The sequence below is a fragment of the Cygnus atratus genome, chromosome 2 (assembly GCF_013377495.2).
Source record: "Cygnus atratus isolate AKBS03 ecotype Queensland, Australia chromosome 2, CAtr_DNAZoo_HiC_assembly, whole genome shotgun sequence".
Lineage (NCBI taxonomy): Eukaryota > Metazoa > Chordata > Aves > Anseriformes > Anatidae > Cygnus > Cygnus atratus.
Window position 1 is genome coordinate 35,780,478 of NC_066363.1, and position 19,949 is coordinate 35,800,426.

Below are 19,949 nucleotides of genomic sequence, written 5' to 3' on the forward strand. Positions count from 1 at the left end.
CTATGGAAGTCTTTAACTAGTGTAATAGATAAGTTTCTCTATTTACTCTGCATGGAGAGGAAATGCGGTTACACACACGCACCCAGAGAGAGCCGCAACTGTGCAGCAACACCCATTTGAAAGGAAAGGCGACATTGTTTATTAATAAACAAGCGAACAAACAAACAAGCAAGCAAAAGCAACACGGCGACTCATACTGTACAAGACTAAAGCTCCCACCTACGTTACTGTAAAAAATGAAAGATTGTCAGAGACCCCCGCGAACAGAGAGCAGTTTCCCGGCGTCCAGGAGATGCATGCACGCACACAGACACACACATACAAATACCTGCTGGCCAGCACCAGATGAATTACACTGGATTACCGTACCCATTATCCTCGGCATAAGGGACTAGTCCTGAGACACTATGGCTAGAATGCTACAGCAGATACCGTGCTCCCGAGCCACGGTAAAACACAACGAAAACTGGTGTCCTGATTTGTAGGCTGAGCGCTCTATTCGGAGAGCTGACCGCGTTCTGCTTCCTATTATTTACCGTGATTAGATCTCAAAGTATACTTGTTTCACTGCACCTCTTTCTACTGTGTATCTCTGGTGCTCGGTTAAACAGAGAATGATGCGATTTTGTATACGACTGTAAATCTGCAAGGTGACCTGAGCTGCGCGGCTGCAGTCTGTTTTTTCGTGTGGTTCTATTAGTCTGCGAAGATGTGCTGAGGCAGGACCTCCAAAAGGCCTGTTCCATGTCTTTGTGGTTTTGTTATCATAAACAAGAACCCAGCCAAGACCACCAAGTGTTATCTTGCACACGGCCATTTCGACATTTTACTGCAAGATTTATGGCTGTAATAAACAATCTCAGAAACCCTTTTTTTTCCCCCGGTACTTCCCTTTAACAAACTTGTAGCATCATCCTAACCTCTCAAGGAAAGAAAAGGAGAGGAAAAATAGGCCAGGTCCCTTATTTTTGCAAGAGGACTGAAGTCTCGGTTTCGCTGGTGAAGGAGACTTTAATCAGTTAATAGAGGAGCCAGAGTTTCCTGGCCGAGGCTGGCCGAGGAGATGGGGACTGCACTGGAATGAAGTTGAGAGGGAGAGACTTAATTGCCATGCACCAAGAAGAGCCAACCTCATGCATACCCAAAGGGGGGGAGAGGGGGATCCCCCTTTTTCTCGGGAAACGTGCGAGCACCCCTGCTCCCCTCCACGTGCGCGGCTAAACCGTAATGACCACGAAAGAGAAAATAATAACAAGAATAGCAATAACAGCAGCAATAATAGTAATAATAATAATAATTCAAGTCAACCTTTCGCCGTGCCCGGGCACCCTCCACAAAGAGAGTGGTAGGAGGAAGAAGAATCGCACTAGCAGCCTGGTTTGAATTTGATTTGAACCATTTTGAATATATTTAGCCCCAGCTTTCCCCTCTTGAATGCGAGGCTGTCCCAAGTTTCAAAGTGACCGAAAAGTGACACCGTGTGCATTTTGTTTCTTATTAATCTTACACATTGACAGTCTTTGTTAAATAACAAGGCGTGCCCTTCACCAGGCGACATTTTCATATTTGTTAGACGCGGTGACCTGAAGTTCACCTCGGCCTTGGACTTAGTTTTTCTAAAAGGTCTATAACAGTGTCTTTTAGATAGCGGGGTGCTTTGCCCAGGTCACTACTTCTAAGGGAAAATTAAGAAAAAATCGCGGGAAAATGTAAACGTTATGGAATGTATCGACTGTATTCCCTTCTTTGTTCCTGGAATCATAAAGCCCCGAGGCAGCTACTGCCTTCTGCGGTTGCAAGCACCCGCTCTATATGGTCGCTACTGGGGCAATGCTCACATTTTTGCCCAAGTTCAGACTTTTGTGAAAGCGGGGACTTCACTGGCACTGGCTCTCTTCTTAACAACTGGATGTTTGGCGGGATTTGCTCGCTCTGTCCTGGCATGGTTAAATAAACACACAGAAAATGTGATTTGTGCCCGGATTTGAAATGAATGGTCTTTTGACCATACCTTCCACACCAGAGAGCAATGTGCTGAATGCAGAGAGTGAAAGGGGAGAAATAGTTTGTCTCAATTTATTAACTGTTCCTTTTTTTTTTTTTTTTTTTTTTAACGGAATAATCTAGACAACCGATTCAGAAGACTCTATATTTGCTGAAGTTGAAGTTTCAACTTCCTTGAAAATATCCTCATTGATATTTTTATTCTAGGCTGGATTGAAAAATATGGAATTCGAGAGGCTAATTGTTTTGGTAAGGAAGCAAATGAATTTCAGTCACCTTCTCTTGAGTAACCCAGTTATAGCAACAGCTTTCGTTCTGGGTGTATCAAAGACTCATTGTTGTTCTTGGAAACAATCTGCCTGCTATTCTTTAACAAAATAGATATTTGGCTATGGCTTTTAGCTTGTTATCAGGCTTCGCTCTTACACCAAATAAATACTCTAGATGTGAAAGGTTAAACAATATCTCCGGTGAGGGAAGGCTCCCCAAACGTGCAATGCCAGGGCTCGCTGCAAGTTAGCAGCAGCAGGGACATGCGAGCAACGTCTACACACCAAGCAAATACTTGCATGCACACCTTTTCTGCGCTTCGGCAGGTACTTCGGGCAAAATCTCCAATAACAGCTTTGGCTAGTCTGAAAACTAACACCTTGCAAATTTGTTCCCAAGAAATATCGCTCGGCTGCCACGATCCAGCTGGGTCTGTAGCGAATAATTCACGCGTGCCCAATGCATCGAGGACGGTGTAACCTCCTGCCTTTTGGGGTCGAAAGGCAGCTATGCGTGGATGGCGGTAAGGTGCGCTCTTTCTCTGCCTTCCTCATGGCACTGTCCCCTCCTCCACACCTTGCACAGCTGCTTATCAATATTTTGGAATCTCCTTTCCCCCTTCCATCCTCATCACTGCAACCTGAATCCGGCAGCGCCTTGCAGTGCTCTCCCCAAAATGCAGTTCCCTGTGCCACTTCTCCCTCCAGACCCGCCTAGCCGAGGAGCTAAAGCTTCAACACCGAGGCGGCACTGGGAACAAAAAATCCCAGCAATGTGGAAATAACTCTCTGCGCAAATAAATTCCTCTAAACTTTTTTTTTTTCCTTTCTCCTTGGCGGGGGAGAGGAGGGAAAACATCCCTTCCTGCTCCCCATTTCACTGGCAACTGCTGCCTCGGGTAATTCCAGAAGGCTCTGAGGTCCATCCAAATCACGGAGCCGCGCTGGGCGCCAGTTTCTCCGCAATATTTTCCATCGGTAGCACAACATGGCCCCATCGCTCCGCGGTTGCGAGAGCTCCCTCGGACTAAACATATAACCCGCCCGTATTATCTGCAGCATGTCCTGTTTAAGCCCAGTTTAGTGGTCGCTACAGAAACGAGGGCAAAAACAAAGACGCGGCTAGGATCGATACACACGTTAATAGCTTTGCTCCTATCTTATCTTCCTGCCATTTTGCAAAGTGAGAAGGCTTAACATTAAACCTCTTAAAGCGGGTTATTATATAATAAACAAGGGTGAAACATCTTGCTACCTGACTCTCGGAGGAGGCAGCACCAGCGGCTGGCGTGGGGGTAACATGCGTGTTTACCTGCCGCGCCTGAACCCGAGATATTCAGACACAAATGTGGCCGATAATTCAAGATGAAATACAACGTGTATTACTCTTGAAAAGAGGAATTTTCTATCCTTTCCTCGGTAATTGAGGTCATTCAGCCAGTAGGGTTCACCTGGAGTCCATACTGCGATACACACGTAACTCAAAGCTATTTTATCTTTTGTGCTGATAGTCAAGATCTCGGCTATAACATTGACATCAAACTCTGTCTGGGCGAATGACTAAGAGTGGTGCAAAACGTAAACTTTTGACCCTCAACTTTTTGACCTGCAGTTGTAACGCCCTTAACCACAAAGATATACAAAAGCTATGCAGCTTCTTTTAGGACTAAGAGAGTCGCACTGTTTGTTTCAATAGTTCTGCCGTTTCCCCCCGCTTTCTAAGGGCTTTTTTTTTTTTTTTTTTTTCCTTCTTCTTGCTGATGAGAAATCGGATACTTTTGCACTTTTAATTATTACTTTTTTTTTTCTTTCTTTCTTCAATCTGGCAGCTTTGTAAAGTGCTGTTAAATCAGTTTGCACACCCTTTCGGCAGCGTTGGAGGAAAGCCTGTTACTCAAAGGCGCTATATGGTTACAATTGCAGGTGAAATGCTGGGTAAGTTCTGGGCGTGAGGTTGGAAGGATGTAGAGACTGGCGTTGGGGGAAAAGCTACAGCTCTCTGCTGCTAGGGTCTTAGTCATTTCTCCTTGATTTAAACATAAAGAAACAACTCTAATTGTTTGCGAAGCCTTGTCTAGGCAAACGAGTTGACTGTGAACTTGGTCTAAAGCGAGCTCTGCTGGTGATTCCTAGGGTGTGCAGATTTATCTTTTCTGCATTTACTTAACCTGGCAGTGAACTGCACGGGCTGCCATTTGTTATCCAGAGACAGACTTCACCTCAAGCAAGGACTGTTCCACAAAATTGCAATAATTACCCAATAACCTTCATAGCAAATATTATTATTGAAAAGACATTTTTGGGGGGTTATAGGAAAGATTCCTTATGCGTGCTATAAGGCGAAATCCTTGCAAATTTTACACGCTCTCCGTGTCAGATTTGATATTGTTTGTGCGTGTAGCTACACGAACATGTGACTGTGATAGTCGATGAGTATGTGCCTTCCAGAGAGACGTTAGTGGGGATGCTTTCATTTAAAAGGAATAATATTTTCAAAGATGATCAGGCGGCTGTGGGAGCTGTATTTTTTTTTTGCCCTCTGGGTAGCAACTCCAACAACAAACTGGGGATATTTTAAGGGCAGGCAAGAAAAAGAGCTAAGAAAGCAAGGCGATGCCTTAACTTGGCCAGGAGATTTACTTATGTCTGCCTTTAATGCGTTAAATCTGTATTTGCGGGGAGGGAAAAGGCATTGCTCCAGTATCCAGGGTTTGAAATCGAAACCTCCTGATCCGCCCCTCCTGATCTGTTCCATTCAATTTCCCATGGAGCAGATTGCAAACCCTTCTATTGTCACCCTTCCACAGATACACACTTATTAAACGTAAGGAAATGGCAGAATAATAATTTCCCCATAATGTTCTGCAATTAGGGCGTTTGCGCGGCTTAGAAAGCGCTGCAGAACCGTAATTTACGGATGACTTTCAAGCGAATTGTTCTACTTCTGGTTTAGAGAAAGTTACGACTTACAAAGTCACTAGTTACACACATTAAGAGAGTTGCCTAATCTTTAATTGGCCTAACGCTTAGACATGACACACTACACTCAAGTATTTCTTTCAGAGGATTAAGTAAACTATATTTCAATGCGCTCAACCCCACTTGCCATGCCTAAAGTAAAACAAACTCGCACGCATTAATCCCCAAAACACAGCAGAAAAATAATGTGCGCAGATAAGACCTCTCTCTTGATTCCAGGCGATTATTCTCCATGACATTTTTTCACTCAGAAAACAATTAGGACCTGGGAATATTTTTGTAGAGTTCGGCAGTCTGGAGTTGTTTGAATTTAAAATTTAAAAAGTGGATTATAAAATCTTAATGAGCTTCTGGTTTTGAGTGACTTCGACTGCCCTGCTTAGAACGAGGCAGGGCCAAAAATATTGAGAAGTTGTCATTTCTAGCTAACTTTCTCTTGTTGTTAGTGTGTTTCTTGCAGTATGTGCGGGTTTATATGCTTATGGGTTTCGTGATTTTTTTTTCGCCATAGTTCTTGAATTTCTGTTCTCAGCTTTACGAGAATGTACTCTAGAAAGCACATCCAAAAATGTGAAAGTAATAGGAGCAAATCTTTTCGCTTTAGACCATTACAACGCAGGATGATATCCAGGTTCCAAAAATACTAGTTGAAAGGGTGTGGGGGTGTGTTTGTGTATTCACCAGATAATTCAAATAACGCAATGTTGTCGACTATTGAGTAATCATGAATGGTTCGCGCCTAGTATCGTTCTCTGTAACAAGAAAAGGATTTTCCTTCGGAAAAGGACACGTATATGAATGAAGCCCAAACTTTTAAAGTCCTTTCATGCCTTTGCCTCGAACTATCAATTTTTTATGGCACATAATATAATGTAATACACGCCTATCATAAAAAACTTTCTGGTATTCCTATTGATGAAACTGTGACAGCTAGTGTACTATAAAATCCCCAGCTGTTTATTACGGAAATAATTTTCAAATCTGTATTTGGATATGCGCTTTTAAAGCCTTTCCCATTTTTTGAATATAAAACATATGCATATGTGTTTGTTTAGTGCTCACAGAAAGACCCTCAGACACAAAGGCTTCGGACTTCATTTATCTTACACAGGAGGTTGACTCCAAATATTAAATATTTGTAAAACTTTGCAATCTTTGAGCTGAGCCAACCTTATATACTACCGTTTCTTTAACATGAAAAGGAGAAAGATTTAAGAAAGGGATCAGTCGGCAATGTCGGTCGTGGCCCCGGTGCAGACCTTGCAGAGGTACACGCCAACCTCACCCTCCTGTACCCCTCTGCTTTCCCCTCTTTTTGCTCTCAATGCCACATATCGTCCAAACTGCAGCTTTCAGGCGAGGTAGCGCTAGCAAAATACAACAAAGCCTGTCTCCCATCTCGCATCAAATTGCCCATTTCTTCTTGAAACTCGAGTTTATGACACATCGAGGAAAACAATGCAACCTGCAGAGGCGATTGCATTGAATCCCTTCTGATCCAAATCTGAGCGGAGATACCCACAGCTGGTTTGCATACAGAAGTATTTTGGAGCTAATTCCCAGATCTCTTCCCCGGCCCCCGAATAGTCCATCCACACCCCCACGATCCCTCTCTCTAAGGGTAAGGATCAGGCCTTAAAGCTACCCAAAGAGAGACAGAGTTCCTTTCACCCTTTCATTCAAGTCCTGGAAATTCAAAGACTAAAGTTAAATCCGGCCATAAAGTTTATTGCTGAGTAATCACACTCTAGTGAGAACAGTCCACTTAAATAAAAAGAATGTGGAAGTAAACATGCAGCTGGGGCCTACCCCACAATGGCAGCCAGCAATATAAGGCAGAGAGGGAGAGAGCAGAGCTATAGGGATATTTACAATCTTCAATAAACCAAGCCCGTATTTCATAATTTGCAGCACTCTAATGACCTGTAGTCTCTTGTATTAATGCTACAAGTTACAGTCAATTGGTTCGCTTAAAAAAAAAAAAAAAAAAACATTCGCAGGAACATATATATGTATACACACGTACACACCCTTTGTATGCATAAATACACCGGTATTGGATAAACAGATGCATGCGCCCAGCTTTATACAGGCGTATATGTAGATTTGTACAGGCATGCACACGCGCACGATTCAAATATATTTATATTTGTATATTTACACGTAGGAGCTGGAAAAAATTACAGCAATGTTCTAAATATGCTCACTCGCAAGACACTACACACTCGTGGATGGACGTATACACATAGCTAAAGCTTTCTGCACGACCCATCGCAGAAAATAGGAATCTTAAGCACTCCAGTGCAGTCCGTGCCATTTTAATACTTGCTCTGATGTGCAACATATTTTGCCAATCCAAAGATTATTACCATATCAGCACGCCTCCACCTCTATCATGCCTACTTAAGACACTGCCCAGATAATATCAAGCCCTATCTATTTTGTTTCCCTTTTTTTAATCGCCTGCAGTAACTAGTCCTTGCTAAACAAAACCTCTCCAAACTTGGAGAGTCTATTGGAGCAAAGGAAGTAATTATCTTCTGCGGTAGTCAAAGTGATTAAAGCTAGGCCCCAAAATCCATCTCTGCCAAAGTCGCTTATTGTGGTTTACTTTGATTTGATCGTTAAAATAGAGCTCTAGCTGCTGCGAGTGAAGGGATGGGGGAATTTGCAGCGCAACCTGTATCATTAGTGGTTGCTCCTGCCTCTCGGGCTCGGTGGGACAGTCCTGAAAGGCTCGAGGCGGAGAGAAAGGGAAAGGGAAAGAGAAAGAGAAAGAGAAAGAGAAAGAGAGAGAGAGAGAGAGAGAGAGAGAGAGAGAGCGCCTCGGCTCCCAACTGTACAAATAAACTTTAAGGAACTTGTGCACAAAACTTACCTTGACTTGCAAGGAGCCATTTTTCATACAGTACTGAGAACTTGTGGTTTGGATACTTCTGTACCTAAAACTGACAATTTGAATGGCCAGGAGGCACACGTAGCCTGCAAAAGAGTCAAATGAAGTCCAGCGTCAGTGAGATTATATGTTATGTGGTATATAATGTTGGATGTCAACTCCCCAAAACCATAAAACTTACTTTAATGGCACCACGTGACTTTTTATAGCCAGTGAGCCTATCTGTCTGTGCTATGGATGATTTTACGATCTAATTCATAGACAAAACCCTATTCATTTGGCACCCAAATGTCATATAGCCGGAACTGGGGCTTATAAAGTTTACTGTTTTATAACTTTTAAGGGAAGGCATCAATGTAACCAGTCAGTAAATGTGCAAATCTTTAGTTGCTCTTAGAAGCTCAGAAGAGTTAACCATTCAAGCTCTGATGGGGTAAGTAACATTGCGTTTATAGAAAACTAATCGTAGCGAAGAAAACCAAAAAAAATCTGTAAAGGGCGAAAAGTGGGAGCGTGGCTATCGAGTGTTACTAATAGACGCAGAGGGCTCTAACGTGGCTGTCCTGCAAATATACTTAATGAAACCACAGGAGAAAATCTAGAGCGATGCAAACACGTCTTGGAGTTAGCAGGGTGTTTTAACAAAGCACATGTTTTTTCAACCATCAGCAAACAACTAACAGTTGATTCACCCACAAAGGGTGTTGATTGTGGTCCTGCAACGCAGCTTTCCACCTAGCCAGAAACCATTAAGGAGGAACTTATGGTCAAACTTTCAATTAAAAATACTGGTATCGGACAAATGCAGCTCTACCACTTGCAACGTGCAGCGTGAGCCAGGTAAAATATTATTACAAACTCTGCACGGGTTAATATTTCTAAGAGGCAAATCAGGAAGCACAACTTCTTGCTTTGCACAAACCAGATCACGAAAACTTTACAATAGAAAGTTTATTTTTTTTGTTGATTTCCAGTCAGTTTTTTTTAAAAACAAATACAAAAAAAAAAAAAAGCTGATCACAGTTTGCTCAAACAGCCAGACTTTGACTATATTTGTAACTTTGTTCACAAAAAAAAACATACATCACAGAAGCTGCGCTTAATAAGAGCCACTTCTAAGAGTTCGTGCAAAGAGTCATATACAAAGGCACAGCAAGGACATACTGCTTGGAATCACAGTTTTCGTCACAGATTCACTATTCACTACACGTAGGACAAGTTCAGTTGATTTCATCATTTCACCTCTACAACAGCATTAATTACACAGGAATTATATAGGTAGTTTGAATAAAAATATTTTTAACAGCTTGGAGCTATACAGACATTAACACTTGACCACACATGCACAGTTAAGCAGGTTGAGTGCAACACATAACATTTGTACTAAACCGGGGGAGGGTTTCTTTCTCTCTCTCTTTTTCCTTTTTTTTTCTTTTTTGTTTTGCTTTTTTTAACAGTTACTTCAAGTAACACATCTCGCTTCATATAAATAAGTTAAAACATCTATTATTTTTTTCAAGACAAAGCCATTCAAGACAAAGAAATGTACGATAAAAGCAGATCTACTTATACACGCGAGAGAATGGTAATAAACAGGCTCATGATTAAAAGATGAATAAGGGCGACAAGAACAGGGTTTCTTCACAGAAGTAACACAAGGAAGTTTTAGAAAGTCAACTTAGTACTGACATGAGACGCAGGGTCAGCTAATACTGCTCAGTACTTTTAATTGATCAAATGCTTAGGGACGGAATGCCCCTCCTGCAGCTGCCATGCTCATACTTTTCAGCTTATTATCCTTTTTCCATTTCATTCTCCTGTTTTGGAACCAGATCTTTATTTGTCTCTCTGAGAGGCAAAGAGCATGTGCTATTTCAATCCTTCTTCTGCGGGTCAGGTATCTATTGAAGTGAAATTCTTTTTCCAGCTCCAAGGTCTGATATCGGGTGTAAGCAGTCCGAGCCCTTTTCCCTTCTGGTCCCCCTATGTTGTCTGGAAGAGAAAAGTACATGATTTAGATTCTCAGCAGCGACTTGGAGCCTTCATGTCTTATTGCAGCTACGAGCCACCAAGACCGTTATTCTCAGCCCTGCTCGGTTTTGTTTCTGGTTTGGATAAATGCTCAACAAGTTTCCCCCTCCAGCCCCTTTCCGAAAAGGCTTGGGGGAGGGGGGCTTTGGTGGTCGTGGGAAGTTTTCGCTCGGATTTTGCTTTCGATTTCCCCCCAAAAGAGAAAACTACTCTTTCATCGAGCGCTTAGGGCTCTCCCCCCGCAACGCCTCCCACAGCTAAGCTGGCGTGGAGGATGCCCGAGACGCTCGCCGGGCTTTCGGGGCTGGGCGAGCGAGGCAGGGGCTTGCAGCCCTTTCCCACGGCCGAGCTGGGACGGCTCCGGGAGGCGGCGAGCCCCCGGCCGCTCCCCCGGCCGCCAGGGCACAGCAGGTAGCGAGGGCTGGGGGCTGCTCCGCTCCCCCGCGCCCCTCTGCCCGCTCCCCCGGAGTCCGGGGGGTGCTCGACCCCCTCCCCCCCGGCTTCCCAGCAGTGTAAAGTGCCCTCCTCGCCCTCGGCTATTCTCTTTTTACCACGGCTCGGCAAAAGAAAGGGGGTCGGCAGCGCTGTTCCCACTGGAGGATCCCCCTGGAAGAGCAGAGCCAGGGGCAGCCCCCGCTCTCGGTCCCCCCTCCGGAAGGCGTCTGCTGCTCCCCCACTCCCTGCGAGCCTGGGGCCGGCGGTGGGAGCCGGGCGGGCTGTGTTCAGGGGGCCGTGCGCTTTGCTTTCGGGGGGGACTTGCCCAGACAACGGAGCGGGCTTCCCTGAGAGCGGAGTTGTGCGCGGAGGCTGCACGCTTCTCACGCCCTCCTCTCCCCCTCTCCCCGACCTTCCTCGGCGCAGACACCCGGTTTACATTAAAGGCTGCTTTTCCTCCAGAGAAATAAAGAAAGAACAGGGTATTTGCTTTACCATGACTTATGTGCAGTTTTCGCATCCAGGGGTAGATCTGGGGCTGTGAAGGCTGGGCTGTGCTTTGGTCGGTCGGGGCACTTGCCTGCTCGCTGCTTGCTGGAGTGTCTTCCTCAGTCCCAGACGAGGTGCCAACCCCGTCCCTGCTGATGTGCGTGTTGCTGCTGGAATTGGACGAAGTGCTGGTGGAGTTGGCGAGGGAGTTTTTCACCCCGTGGTGACTCTCGCTGACAGGCGAACCGGCCACGGCGGTGCAGGGCAGAGGGTCAGGGGGAGGCGAGTGGGAAGACGTCGCGGGCTGGTTGTACCTGGGCTCTGTCGAGGCAGAGGTGGTGTTGGCCGGGTAACTGCGGGGTCTCTCATTGGCACCAAAGTGGGTGGAAGCAGAGCGCCCGACGCTGAGGTCCATGCCATTGTAGCCGTATCCGTACCTGCCGGAGTGCATGTTGGCGGAAGTCCCTGTATTGCTCGCTCACCGAGCTGTGATCTCCATAATTATGTAACTGGTAGTCCGGGCCATTTGGATAGCGACCGCAAAATGAGTTTACAAAATAAGAGCTCATTTGTTTTTTGATATGTGTGCTTGATTTGTGGCTCTTGGTCGTTTTGTGCGTCTATAGCACCCTTGCACAATTTATGATGAATTATGGAAATGACTGGGACATGTACTTGGTTCCCTCCTACGTAGGCACCCAAATATGGGGTACGGCTTCAAATCACGTGCTTTTGTTGTCCAGTCGTAAATCCTGCCTGATGACCTCTAGAGGTAAACTCGTGCACTGGTGGGGGAGCTGGGAGGGCGCGGGCGGCCCGGGGCGCGCCGCCGCCGCGCGTCGCCGCCGCCGCCGCCCGCCCGTCCGCCGGCCTCGAGCGCCACCCGCTGGCGGCGCGGGGGCACGGCGGCAGCTCCGCGGGGTCGGCCCGGGGTGACGGCCCCCGACGGCGGCGCGGAGAGGAGCTCTCCGCCGGGGAAGGGAAGGAGCCGCCGGACGGCGCTTCCCCGCCGCCCCCCGGCGCTTCCCCGCCGCCCCCCGGAGCTTCCCCGCCGCCCCCCGGCCGCAGCTCGGCGGGACTCCGTGCCCCCCGGCCGGGCGAGGCTGGGCTGCGGCACGCACAGATCCTGCGGGATCCATCGTCGGATGCCGGCCGCGGGCGAGTCCCTGTCGGGGTTCCTATGATCGTCCCCTTTCTCCCCCGCAGCGGGTTTCGAGAGGCGAGCGGGTCCCGCCGGTCGGCGGTGGCAGGTAGCTACGCGGGCTGGACACGGCGTTTTTCCTAGCTAGGGGGGCAAATTCCAGGCGGCTGCACGGTCGCCGAGACTTTTCCTGCCTCCCAGAAAAAATACGAAGCCGGTGGTAGCCATTTTGCATTAGGATTCCCGAGATGTGGCTTTTAAAATGTTTAGAGCAGTAGCCCAAACTGTGCTTCCTTGCAAACAAAAGAGCCTCGATGCGTATACAAGTGGATTTGTACACAGCTTCACACGCACACTCACACACGCACATTATAATAGAGAGGGCTATAACGTATATATTAATCAATATTTTCACTGCGCCTATATTACTTACACAGAACTCGACATGGAACCATGCAGTTACTTTTCCTTAGAGTATCTATTTATTTTTTTTTTTTCAGTGCGAGGAAATGCGAACGTGAATCAAGATACCACAAAAGCGGGGGAGAATATCCCCGAGTTAATACGACAGACACTTTTCTTTAATTCAAAAGAGGAAGAAAAAAAAAAAAAGACGGACCCAAGCCCACAAATCCCCAAGAAACGTAGTCCATAATTCAAAGCCCCTTCAGTGTAGAGCCGAGCTCACCGAAATCTCGGTGTAAGCTCAACAGGAACCACAGAAATTCGCCCGCTTCAAAACCTCTTCCCTCGCTGGTCCTAAAGTTGAACGCCGTGCTCTTACTTTAATACCAGTAGTGCAGATTAAACTCAGTTTAGCGGCATTTAGAAATCTCCCTGCAATTCATTTTTCGCTTTAACTGCAAGCTTATACGCAACTTTTTATACGATTTTTTTAAAAAGGATTTTTCTTCTTTTTTTACTATTTAAATATCTTATACGCGTGTAAAACTTTTTTTTTCTTCCCTACAGATCATAAAATCCCAAACACAGCATAACGAGACAGCCTGCCGTAGCGAGAACTAGTAAAAAGATAAAAACAATATTTTCTAAAATCTCTCGTATTTCTACAACATGCACATTCACAATCACACACACAAAAAAAAACTAGCTTATCTGTTCTCACATAGGCACGCCAGGGACACTCACGCACACACACATGCTCACCTCAAATATTTAAAAATCTGGGCCGTGTCTCTAATACTTTAAGCAACACCATCTACGCTTTGGAAAAGTGGCTATGTATATACATGACCGCAGCTCGAAAGCTAGGGCTTCTACATATTTTAGAGAAAGTCACAGTTGATTGCAAATGTGTATCTTTTCACCAAGCCTTTTGGGAATTAATAGGCTGTGACAAACCTATAGGATTTTAGTAGCAGAAGGAACACAAGGTAAATAATAATAGTAACAGTAAGCGCTAAGGAAAGGCCTGGTAGCGTTTATTAAACATGGTTCTACTCCCCTGACTTTTCCTCTGTTTCTTCGCTGCTGGGCTGTGTGGAATTTATGAATTTGTTTTCCTTTTTCCATTTCATCCGCCTGTTTTGAAACCATATTTTAATCTGGCGTTCAGTAAGGCAGAGAGCGTTTGCAATCTCAATGCGTCGTCTTCTGGTTAAGTATCTGTTAAAATGAAATTCCTTCTCTAACTCTAGCGTTTGGTATCTGGTGTAAGTTTGCCTCCCTCGTCTCCCATGAGTTCCATATACTGTACCTGTAGAAGTAAAGACAAAACGATCGCATTGGACAGGGCCCAGTGATTTCAGACCAGAAAGAGCGGTTAGTATATTCTGCCTTCTTTCGCAGGCACAATCTCATGGGGGCCGGGGGCTGGGGGGGTGCCCTGGTTTTCTGGAGGCTTTTTTTTTTTTTTTTTTTTTTGTCCCTATTTTTTCCTTTTCTCCTGGCTGAACAGCTGTAAAAGCGGACGTGCGTCGTGCTTCTGGGGTAACTGTGATACAAAGCGAGGCTGTAAGGTGGACCTAGGGGAAGCGAGGTAGGTAACACCCTTATAAATCGCCGAGCAGGAGCTGCCCTCTGCATGCAGCCAGCCTGTGCGCACACACGCACACACACACACACGTGTGCGAGCCGGGGAGCTGCACGCATGTGTGCGGGTGGCTGCGGGCATGCATAGATGCGTGTGTTTACAAAAACACGCTCTATCGCCGTGGCTATGGCTACGGAGGGTCTGTAATTTAAGTCTCACGATAGACATCAGCTAAAGATCATAGAACAGCCTTTGCCATTTGCTCCGGAATTTATTGCCCTCGACTGCAAAGCAGCATCAGAATGGTCTTGCTGAAAGTTTAACTTTCCAAAAAAGAAAGGCAAGCCACAGTCCAACAAGCGTAAACCCGGGAGGGGGAGAGCGGGGAGCTATTAGCGAGCACTGCAAGGAAACGTGTTAATGGGATGATTCCAAATGAGTGCCAGCCCGATGCAGTCCTCCCCGTCCCCCCCGTCCCCCCCCCCACTTTCCTCTCCGCCAGCACCACTCCTAGACGGAACAGTTCGGTTCTGTGAAGTTCACTTGTAAGGCAGAGAAAATCCGCGGTGCCCTGGCGGTGCGCACACGGCCCCAGAAACGTGCTCCCAATATCCAATCCTTCCACGCTAACGAGCTGGGGGAGGGGGGCGAGGAGGAATGTGCCACAAACGCATTGCATCCTCAGCGCAGAGGGCATAGTCCTTACATCGCTCTCTGACAATGAAGGAGCCGAGCTGAAGCTTTGGGGTGGCTTTAGGAGAGGGGGGAAAGCTCTCTGCTCCCTCTCTTGTGTTGTTGCTTTTATTATATATATATTTTTTCCTGCTTCCCAGGGGTCCCGCAGTAACTTTCCCCAGCGGACCCCCGAGCAGGGCTCTGGCCACCGCTCGCAGGGTGCCAGCGTGCCAGGGCTGAAATAACCTGGGAGGGTTTTACGTTACACACTGCCCTGCAGGAGCCATTTCTCTCCAGCAGCCCGGACTCTATCTAAGGGGGAAAAAAAAAAATTTTAAATAACTAAAATCCGGGGGAAAGAAACTTTTCCTGTCCCCCCCCGCGCCCCCCCTCCCCATTGCATTCAATGCCTTACCAGCACAGGAGTTCATCCGCTGCATCCAGGGGTAAACAGGGCTCGTGTACTTCCGGTCGGTGCCTTCGTCATTTACAATTTTGGCTTGCACGCCGCTCGATTTGTACTGCTGCTCGGGAGAAAAGTGCGGGTAGTCCCCGTGTCCCCTCTGCTTGCCACTGCCGGAGGGAGAGGCGCTACTAATTTCCTTGTCCGAATAAAAACAAGAGGCTCCGTACTCATAGGAAGCCCGATTGCAAGCAAGGACGGTGTTGGACTGTTGGTAGAAACAAGGTGAGGTGTAAGTCTTGTCCTGCAGGCTGCTTGCCCCGTACGAAGCCGGAAAATGCCTGAGAGCATCATAGCCCGCCGGGTAAAGGGGGATCTGCCCGAGGAAAGAGTCCTGGCCACTGGGCAGGCTCCCAGGGAAAGTGGGATTCACGAAATAGGAACTCATTTGCTCTCCCCTCGCCCGGCCCGTGATTTGTTGTGTATTAGTACATCTGGCTATAACTATTAGTAGTCATCGAAGTGGTTTGTTTCTGGATGGCCGAGCGCCAAAAGCGACAGCAGAAAATAGGAGCAGCTGACGGCGGGGCGGCCAATGGGAGAGCGAGCGGCGCCCGCTCCCCCGGGGCCGCCGCCACCGCGCCGCGAAGTTACCGGCAAGCCCCGGCCCCGCCGCGCCGCCCCCGGCCCGCGGGGACCGGCCGCGCCCCCGGCCCCGGCGGCGCCGCCCCTCTCCCGGGGAGATGCCCTAAGATCAGCAATAATAATAATAATAATGATAATAATATAGCGAGCCGCAGCGTGCCGTGACAGCGGAGGATGGGGACGCGCCCCCCTGCCCCCGGCGGTTTAATGGGGGGTGGGGTGCGGCCGGTAAAAGTTGGCTACCCCCTCCCGGGAGCCGGGCAGGGTGAGCGAGCCGGCCCCCGGCCCTCGGGAGGAGGGAGGCGGTGATGGATGCTGCGGAGGGAAAGTTTAGAGCACGTGAAAAAGGGGAGCGGGGCTCCCCGCAGCACCGCGCAGCTACGGTTTTTCCGGGGGGGCCTGCCGGTGTTTGAGCCCCCGTGGCCGCCGCTTCTCCCTTCTTCCCACCGCCATGCCACAGCCGCGACCCTCCAGCTTGGAGGCGATTTTCTGCGGTCGCCCCTCAGCCAAGGCTTCCAGCACCAGCTTTTGTGTCGGGGGCTGCACCTCCTGCGTGGGTGAGGTCTCGTGTCTTAATGAACACTCCGGTAATTAACGCCGAGGTTCTGGCTGGGGCAGGAGGCGGCGGCCTTCTGGGGAAGGGGAGTTTTGGTTTGCACCAAGTGCCCGGGAAGGCCCTGAGAAGGGCCGGGCGAGCCCCCGGAGCCCCGCGAGCAGCCCAAATAAACTTCCACGTGTCTGCCTTCCCCAAGCACCCCCCCGCCAAAGCGGAGCTGAGTGAATGAAACATTCAAATTCAAAAACGAGCCAGTAGGACTATTCCTAATTAATATAGCTCCGCTAATGAGTCAGCAGAAGCCAATCGGTTTCGTTGTTGCTCCAAATAATTGGATCAAGCGCGGATGTGTGTCTTTAAGAGGGAAAAAATACATGAAACAAGCATTTCCAGGTTCATTTTTCAACATGGCAGTTAACCCATAGCGGAAATATAATTCTTGGCCCAGGGCAGGGACAGTAACAGTGCTGATGAAATTCGCTGAGATGCTTTTAATTCAGCCGTAACCCTGCAATTCCTGGGGATAGCACGAGGTTGTTCATTGCAAGCTGTGTTTACTCATAATCCGTTCCCATTACAACAGATTGAATAGCCTAATTTTAAACGTGCTCTGGCAGAAAGTGGCATTCGTGCAAGCCCCGTTTCCTAAAGTAGCTTTAAAAGGCGAATTTTGTTGTTGTTGGAGGACTATTTATCTCATTTCCGGGGCGGATTACGATACCTATAAAACAGTAGTGAGTTAAAACATCTCTCCACAATAGTTTGTATTGTTTGCAGTCTCAGCTGGACTTTCACATTCAGATGTTGATTGCCTCCAATTTTTTTTTCTTCAGCTTCCTTAACCTCTTCATCCCGGCTAATCCATAAACACACCTGGTAGTATTACATCTCTCTAGCTACAGGCTTTGGGAGGTCATTCGAGCAACGTGTATTTACTGCAAGCCAGCCTTCCCCAGAAAAAAAAAAAAAAAAAAAGTTTTTTGCTCTCGGCAAGCAGAGTTATAAAATGAGGGGAAGGACAGCAAACAAGCACACAACACGGCAAGCACAAAGAGGTTTTAAAACGAGCAGATTTTTGCCAACGTGTGTCAGAACGAAAACGCACCGTGAAAAATCAAGACTTGGGGCAAGCGAAGCCCACCGCCCCTACTTTAAAAAGTTGTGGCCAGACGGCCTTTTGTTTGAATCCATCGCACGGAGACCAAACTAGAAAAATCGCTCAAGGCTTAGTTATATTTACATTTTATAGCATTGCTTACGCACTGATTTATTTCTCTCTCTCTCTCTCTCTTTTTTTTTTTTTTTGACTCTTTCCTTCTGTTTCTCAAGTTCTTGCTCGCATCCAAACCAAACCGCCCAAAGGCCGACCGCGAGCAGCGAAAACATTTCTTCGTTGATCCCATGATATTGTAAGGAATTAAACGTGCACGTTTGCCTGGCTGGGTCGTGTTAGAGTGCTTACAGTGACAGCTAAGCAATCTGCACTGCAATCTCCGCTTCGGTCACATTCATGCGTCCTCTCCGCTCCTCCCCCTACCCCCAGAAAACCCCAAATTACACCGACCCGTTACCCCCGAGCTCTGGCCCTCCCGGACACATTTCGCAGTACTTTTCCTTCCCGGAAAGCCAGCCGGAGCATTTTGCCACCGTCACAAAGTCACACTTTGCCACGGCCACTTATCCCATCCGCCTTTTATTTGTTTGCGGACTTCCCCGCACGGCCAGCGCCTCCTCCGCCAAGCATTTCGCCTTCCTCCCCGCGCCGAAATCCCCGCCAGCGGCTCCAGCCACCCTCGGATGCAGGTGCGGGGGCAGTTACCCTCTTAAGCTTCAAAGCCTCCTTCTCCTCGTATACAAATCCACTTTACAAATCCTTCTCATGCTCGGCAGCGTCCCCAAAAACAACCTTTAACTAATAGCTTCTAATCCAAACAGTTTGGGCAACGCGACCCGCTGTTTAGACTGGAGGGGTATTAGGGAGCTCGCTGGGGGGACTCGGGCTCGTCCTGACCAGCGTGATATTTTGCAGTTGACACACACACCGAGGGAAAAGCGGAGGGGAAGGGGAGGGGGCAGCTGCCGGAATACCCGGGGGTGAGCTCTGATGCTCCCTTAGAGGAGAAGTAGGCCGGATTTTTTTTAATCTCTCTCTTTTTTAAAAAAAAAAAAAAAAAAAAAAAGTTTGATTTTAATTTCAGTCTTTTATTATTATTTTTATTTTTATTTTTATTTTTTCCCCGTGGGCTCCCGCAGGAGCGCTCCCAGGGCTGCCCTTCCCAGGGGCTGCGGGGGCCGCTCCGCTCCGCGTCCGCCTCCGCCGCTCGGCCACGCCGTGGCAGCACTGAGCACCCGCGGCCCCGCAATAAATAATCCGCCGCTCCCTGCAGCTCCACTCCGGCGGATACCGCAATGCAATGCAAATGCGATGCTTTTAGCAGCCCGGCTGCACAAACAGCGCACATTTCCAGCGCTCCGAGCCGCTCACCCGTGATGGCTGGCACCGAGAGGAAGGGAGCGGGGAGGCGGCGGGGACCCGGGCTTCGACCCGGCGGTCGTTCCCCGCCCGAGCCCCCCTCCCGAGCCGAGGGGAGAAAGGGAAAAGCTCCGTCTCCGGCGCTGAAATCGGTTTCACCGCCGCCAAACCCGCTCCGCGCAGCCGGGGCGCGCAAAGCTGCCGGGGCGCTGCTCCCACGGCCCCGCCGCAGGGCGCGGGGCTGCTGCAGGCAGCGCCCGGGCTGATAAAGAAAATCAAAGCCACATTCCCCGCTCCAGAAATAACCTGAGGAGACATTGTGCTGATTGGTGTGATTTTTCTTTCCTTCCCCCAACCCCCCCCCCCCCGAAATAATCACAAATAAATTACATCTACAATTCAGCTGCCGCAAATGAACTTTAAGCTAATGCTGCGAAAGACAAATTACTGCTTTTATATTTCTATATTTTTTTTCATCCTGCGGGGGAAAAAAATATTAAATATCTCCTCGGATTGATATCGTAAACCTGAAAATAAGCTGAATGTCACAGCAACCCCCAGGCAAATGCAAACAGAAATAAACTTCGTGAAAAATCCACGGCTTCCCTATTAAATAATAGCAAGTAGACGTTTTATTTAGGCATATTTTTGCATGCACTGGTTAAATCGAAATAAGCTGAGCTGTGGCCACATCTATTTTTGGCCGGTAGCATTTCCATTTGGTTTAATTGCACGTCTAATATTTAAACGTATTAAACCATGTTTCCCTGCTTACGGTAGTGTCATATACATTTCTCACCTTTTAGGTTCTGGCTCACAGGAGCCCCTGCGACTTTGACAGCTGTCGCTTTGGCTGCACAGGAGACGAATCGCCCTCCTTTTGGTGCCAGAAGAAGCAGGAAATTAGCCAGGTTGCAAGTTGAAAATCTGCCACGCCAGTGCTTTGAATCCAATATGCCA

The 19,949-nt window shown here is 47.9% G+C and overlaps 3 protein-coding genes across 6 annotated transcripts in view; all 3 read right to left on the reverse strand.

The window, feature by feature from the left end:
• Positions 1 to 19,808, reverse strand: part of HOXA3 (homeobox A3) — a 44,043-nt gene extending 24,235 nt beyond the window's left edge. Inside the window, exons 1-2 of the mRNA XM_035556344.2 lie at positions 19,789 to 19,808; positions 8,131 to 8,234 (exon numbers count right to left, since the gene is read on the reverse strand). The gene's annotated coding sequence lies outside the window, so the exon portion shown is untranslated. The remainder of the gene's footprint in view (positions 1 to 8,130; positions 8,235 to 19,788) is intronic.
• HOXA5 (homeobox A5) lies at positions 9,139 to 11,780 on the reverse strand. Its single transcript, XM_035556349.2, is given in 3 exon segments — positions 9,139 to 10,140; positions 11,110 to 11,563; positions 11,565 to 11,780. Coding segments are annotated over 3 exon segments (813 nt in total). The 5' UTR covers positions 11,673 to 11,780; the 3' UTR covers positions 9,139 to 9,889.
• HOXA6 (homeobox A6) lies at positions 13,666 to 19,938 on the reverse strand. Of its 4 annotated transcripts, none has more exons than XM_050708550.1 (3): positions 19,789 to 19,938; positions 15,328 to 15,436; positions 13,666 to 13,961 (listed from the first exon to the last, which is right to left on the reverse strand). In XM_050708550.1, the coding sequence occupies exons 2-3, from the start codon at positions 15,350 to 15,352 to the stop codon at positions 13,702 to 13,704; spliced, it is 285 nt and encodes a 94-aa protein (XP_050564507.1). In that variant the 5' UTR covers positions 15,353 to 15,436; positions 19,789 to 19,938; the 3' UTR covers positions 13,666 to 13,701. The 4 variants fall into 4 exon arrangements, with proteins under 4 accessions (XP_050564507.1, XP_035412245.2, XP_035412246.2 ...); XM_035556352.2 differs by having other exon boundaries at positions 15,328 to 15,583; XM_035556353.2 differs by having other exon boundaries at positions 15,328 to 15,485; positions 19,789 to 19,929.
• Positions 19,939 to 19,949: the final 11 nt, after the last annotated feature.

Excerpts from the sequence above, each read along its gene's own strand:
- HOXA6 (XM_035556350.2), bottom strand. The coding sequence starts at position 15,763 with ATGAGTTCCTATTTCGTGAATCCCACTTTCCCTGGGAGCCTGCCCAGT. Across the intron at positions 13,962-15,327 it reads GCGGATGAACTCCTGTGCTG|GTACAGTATATGGAACTCAT; the intron begins GTAAGGCATTGA and ends TTACTTCTACAG.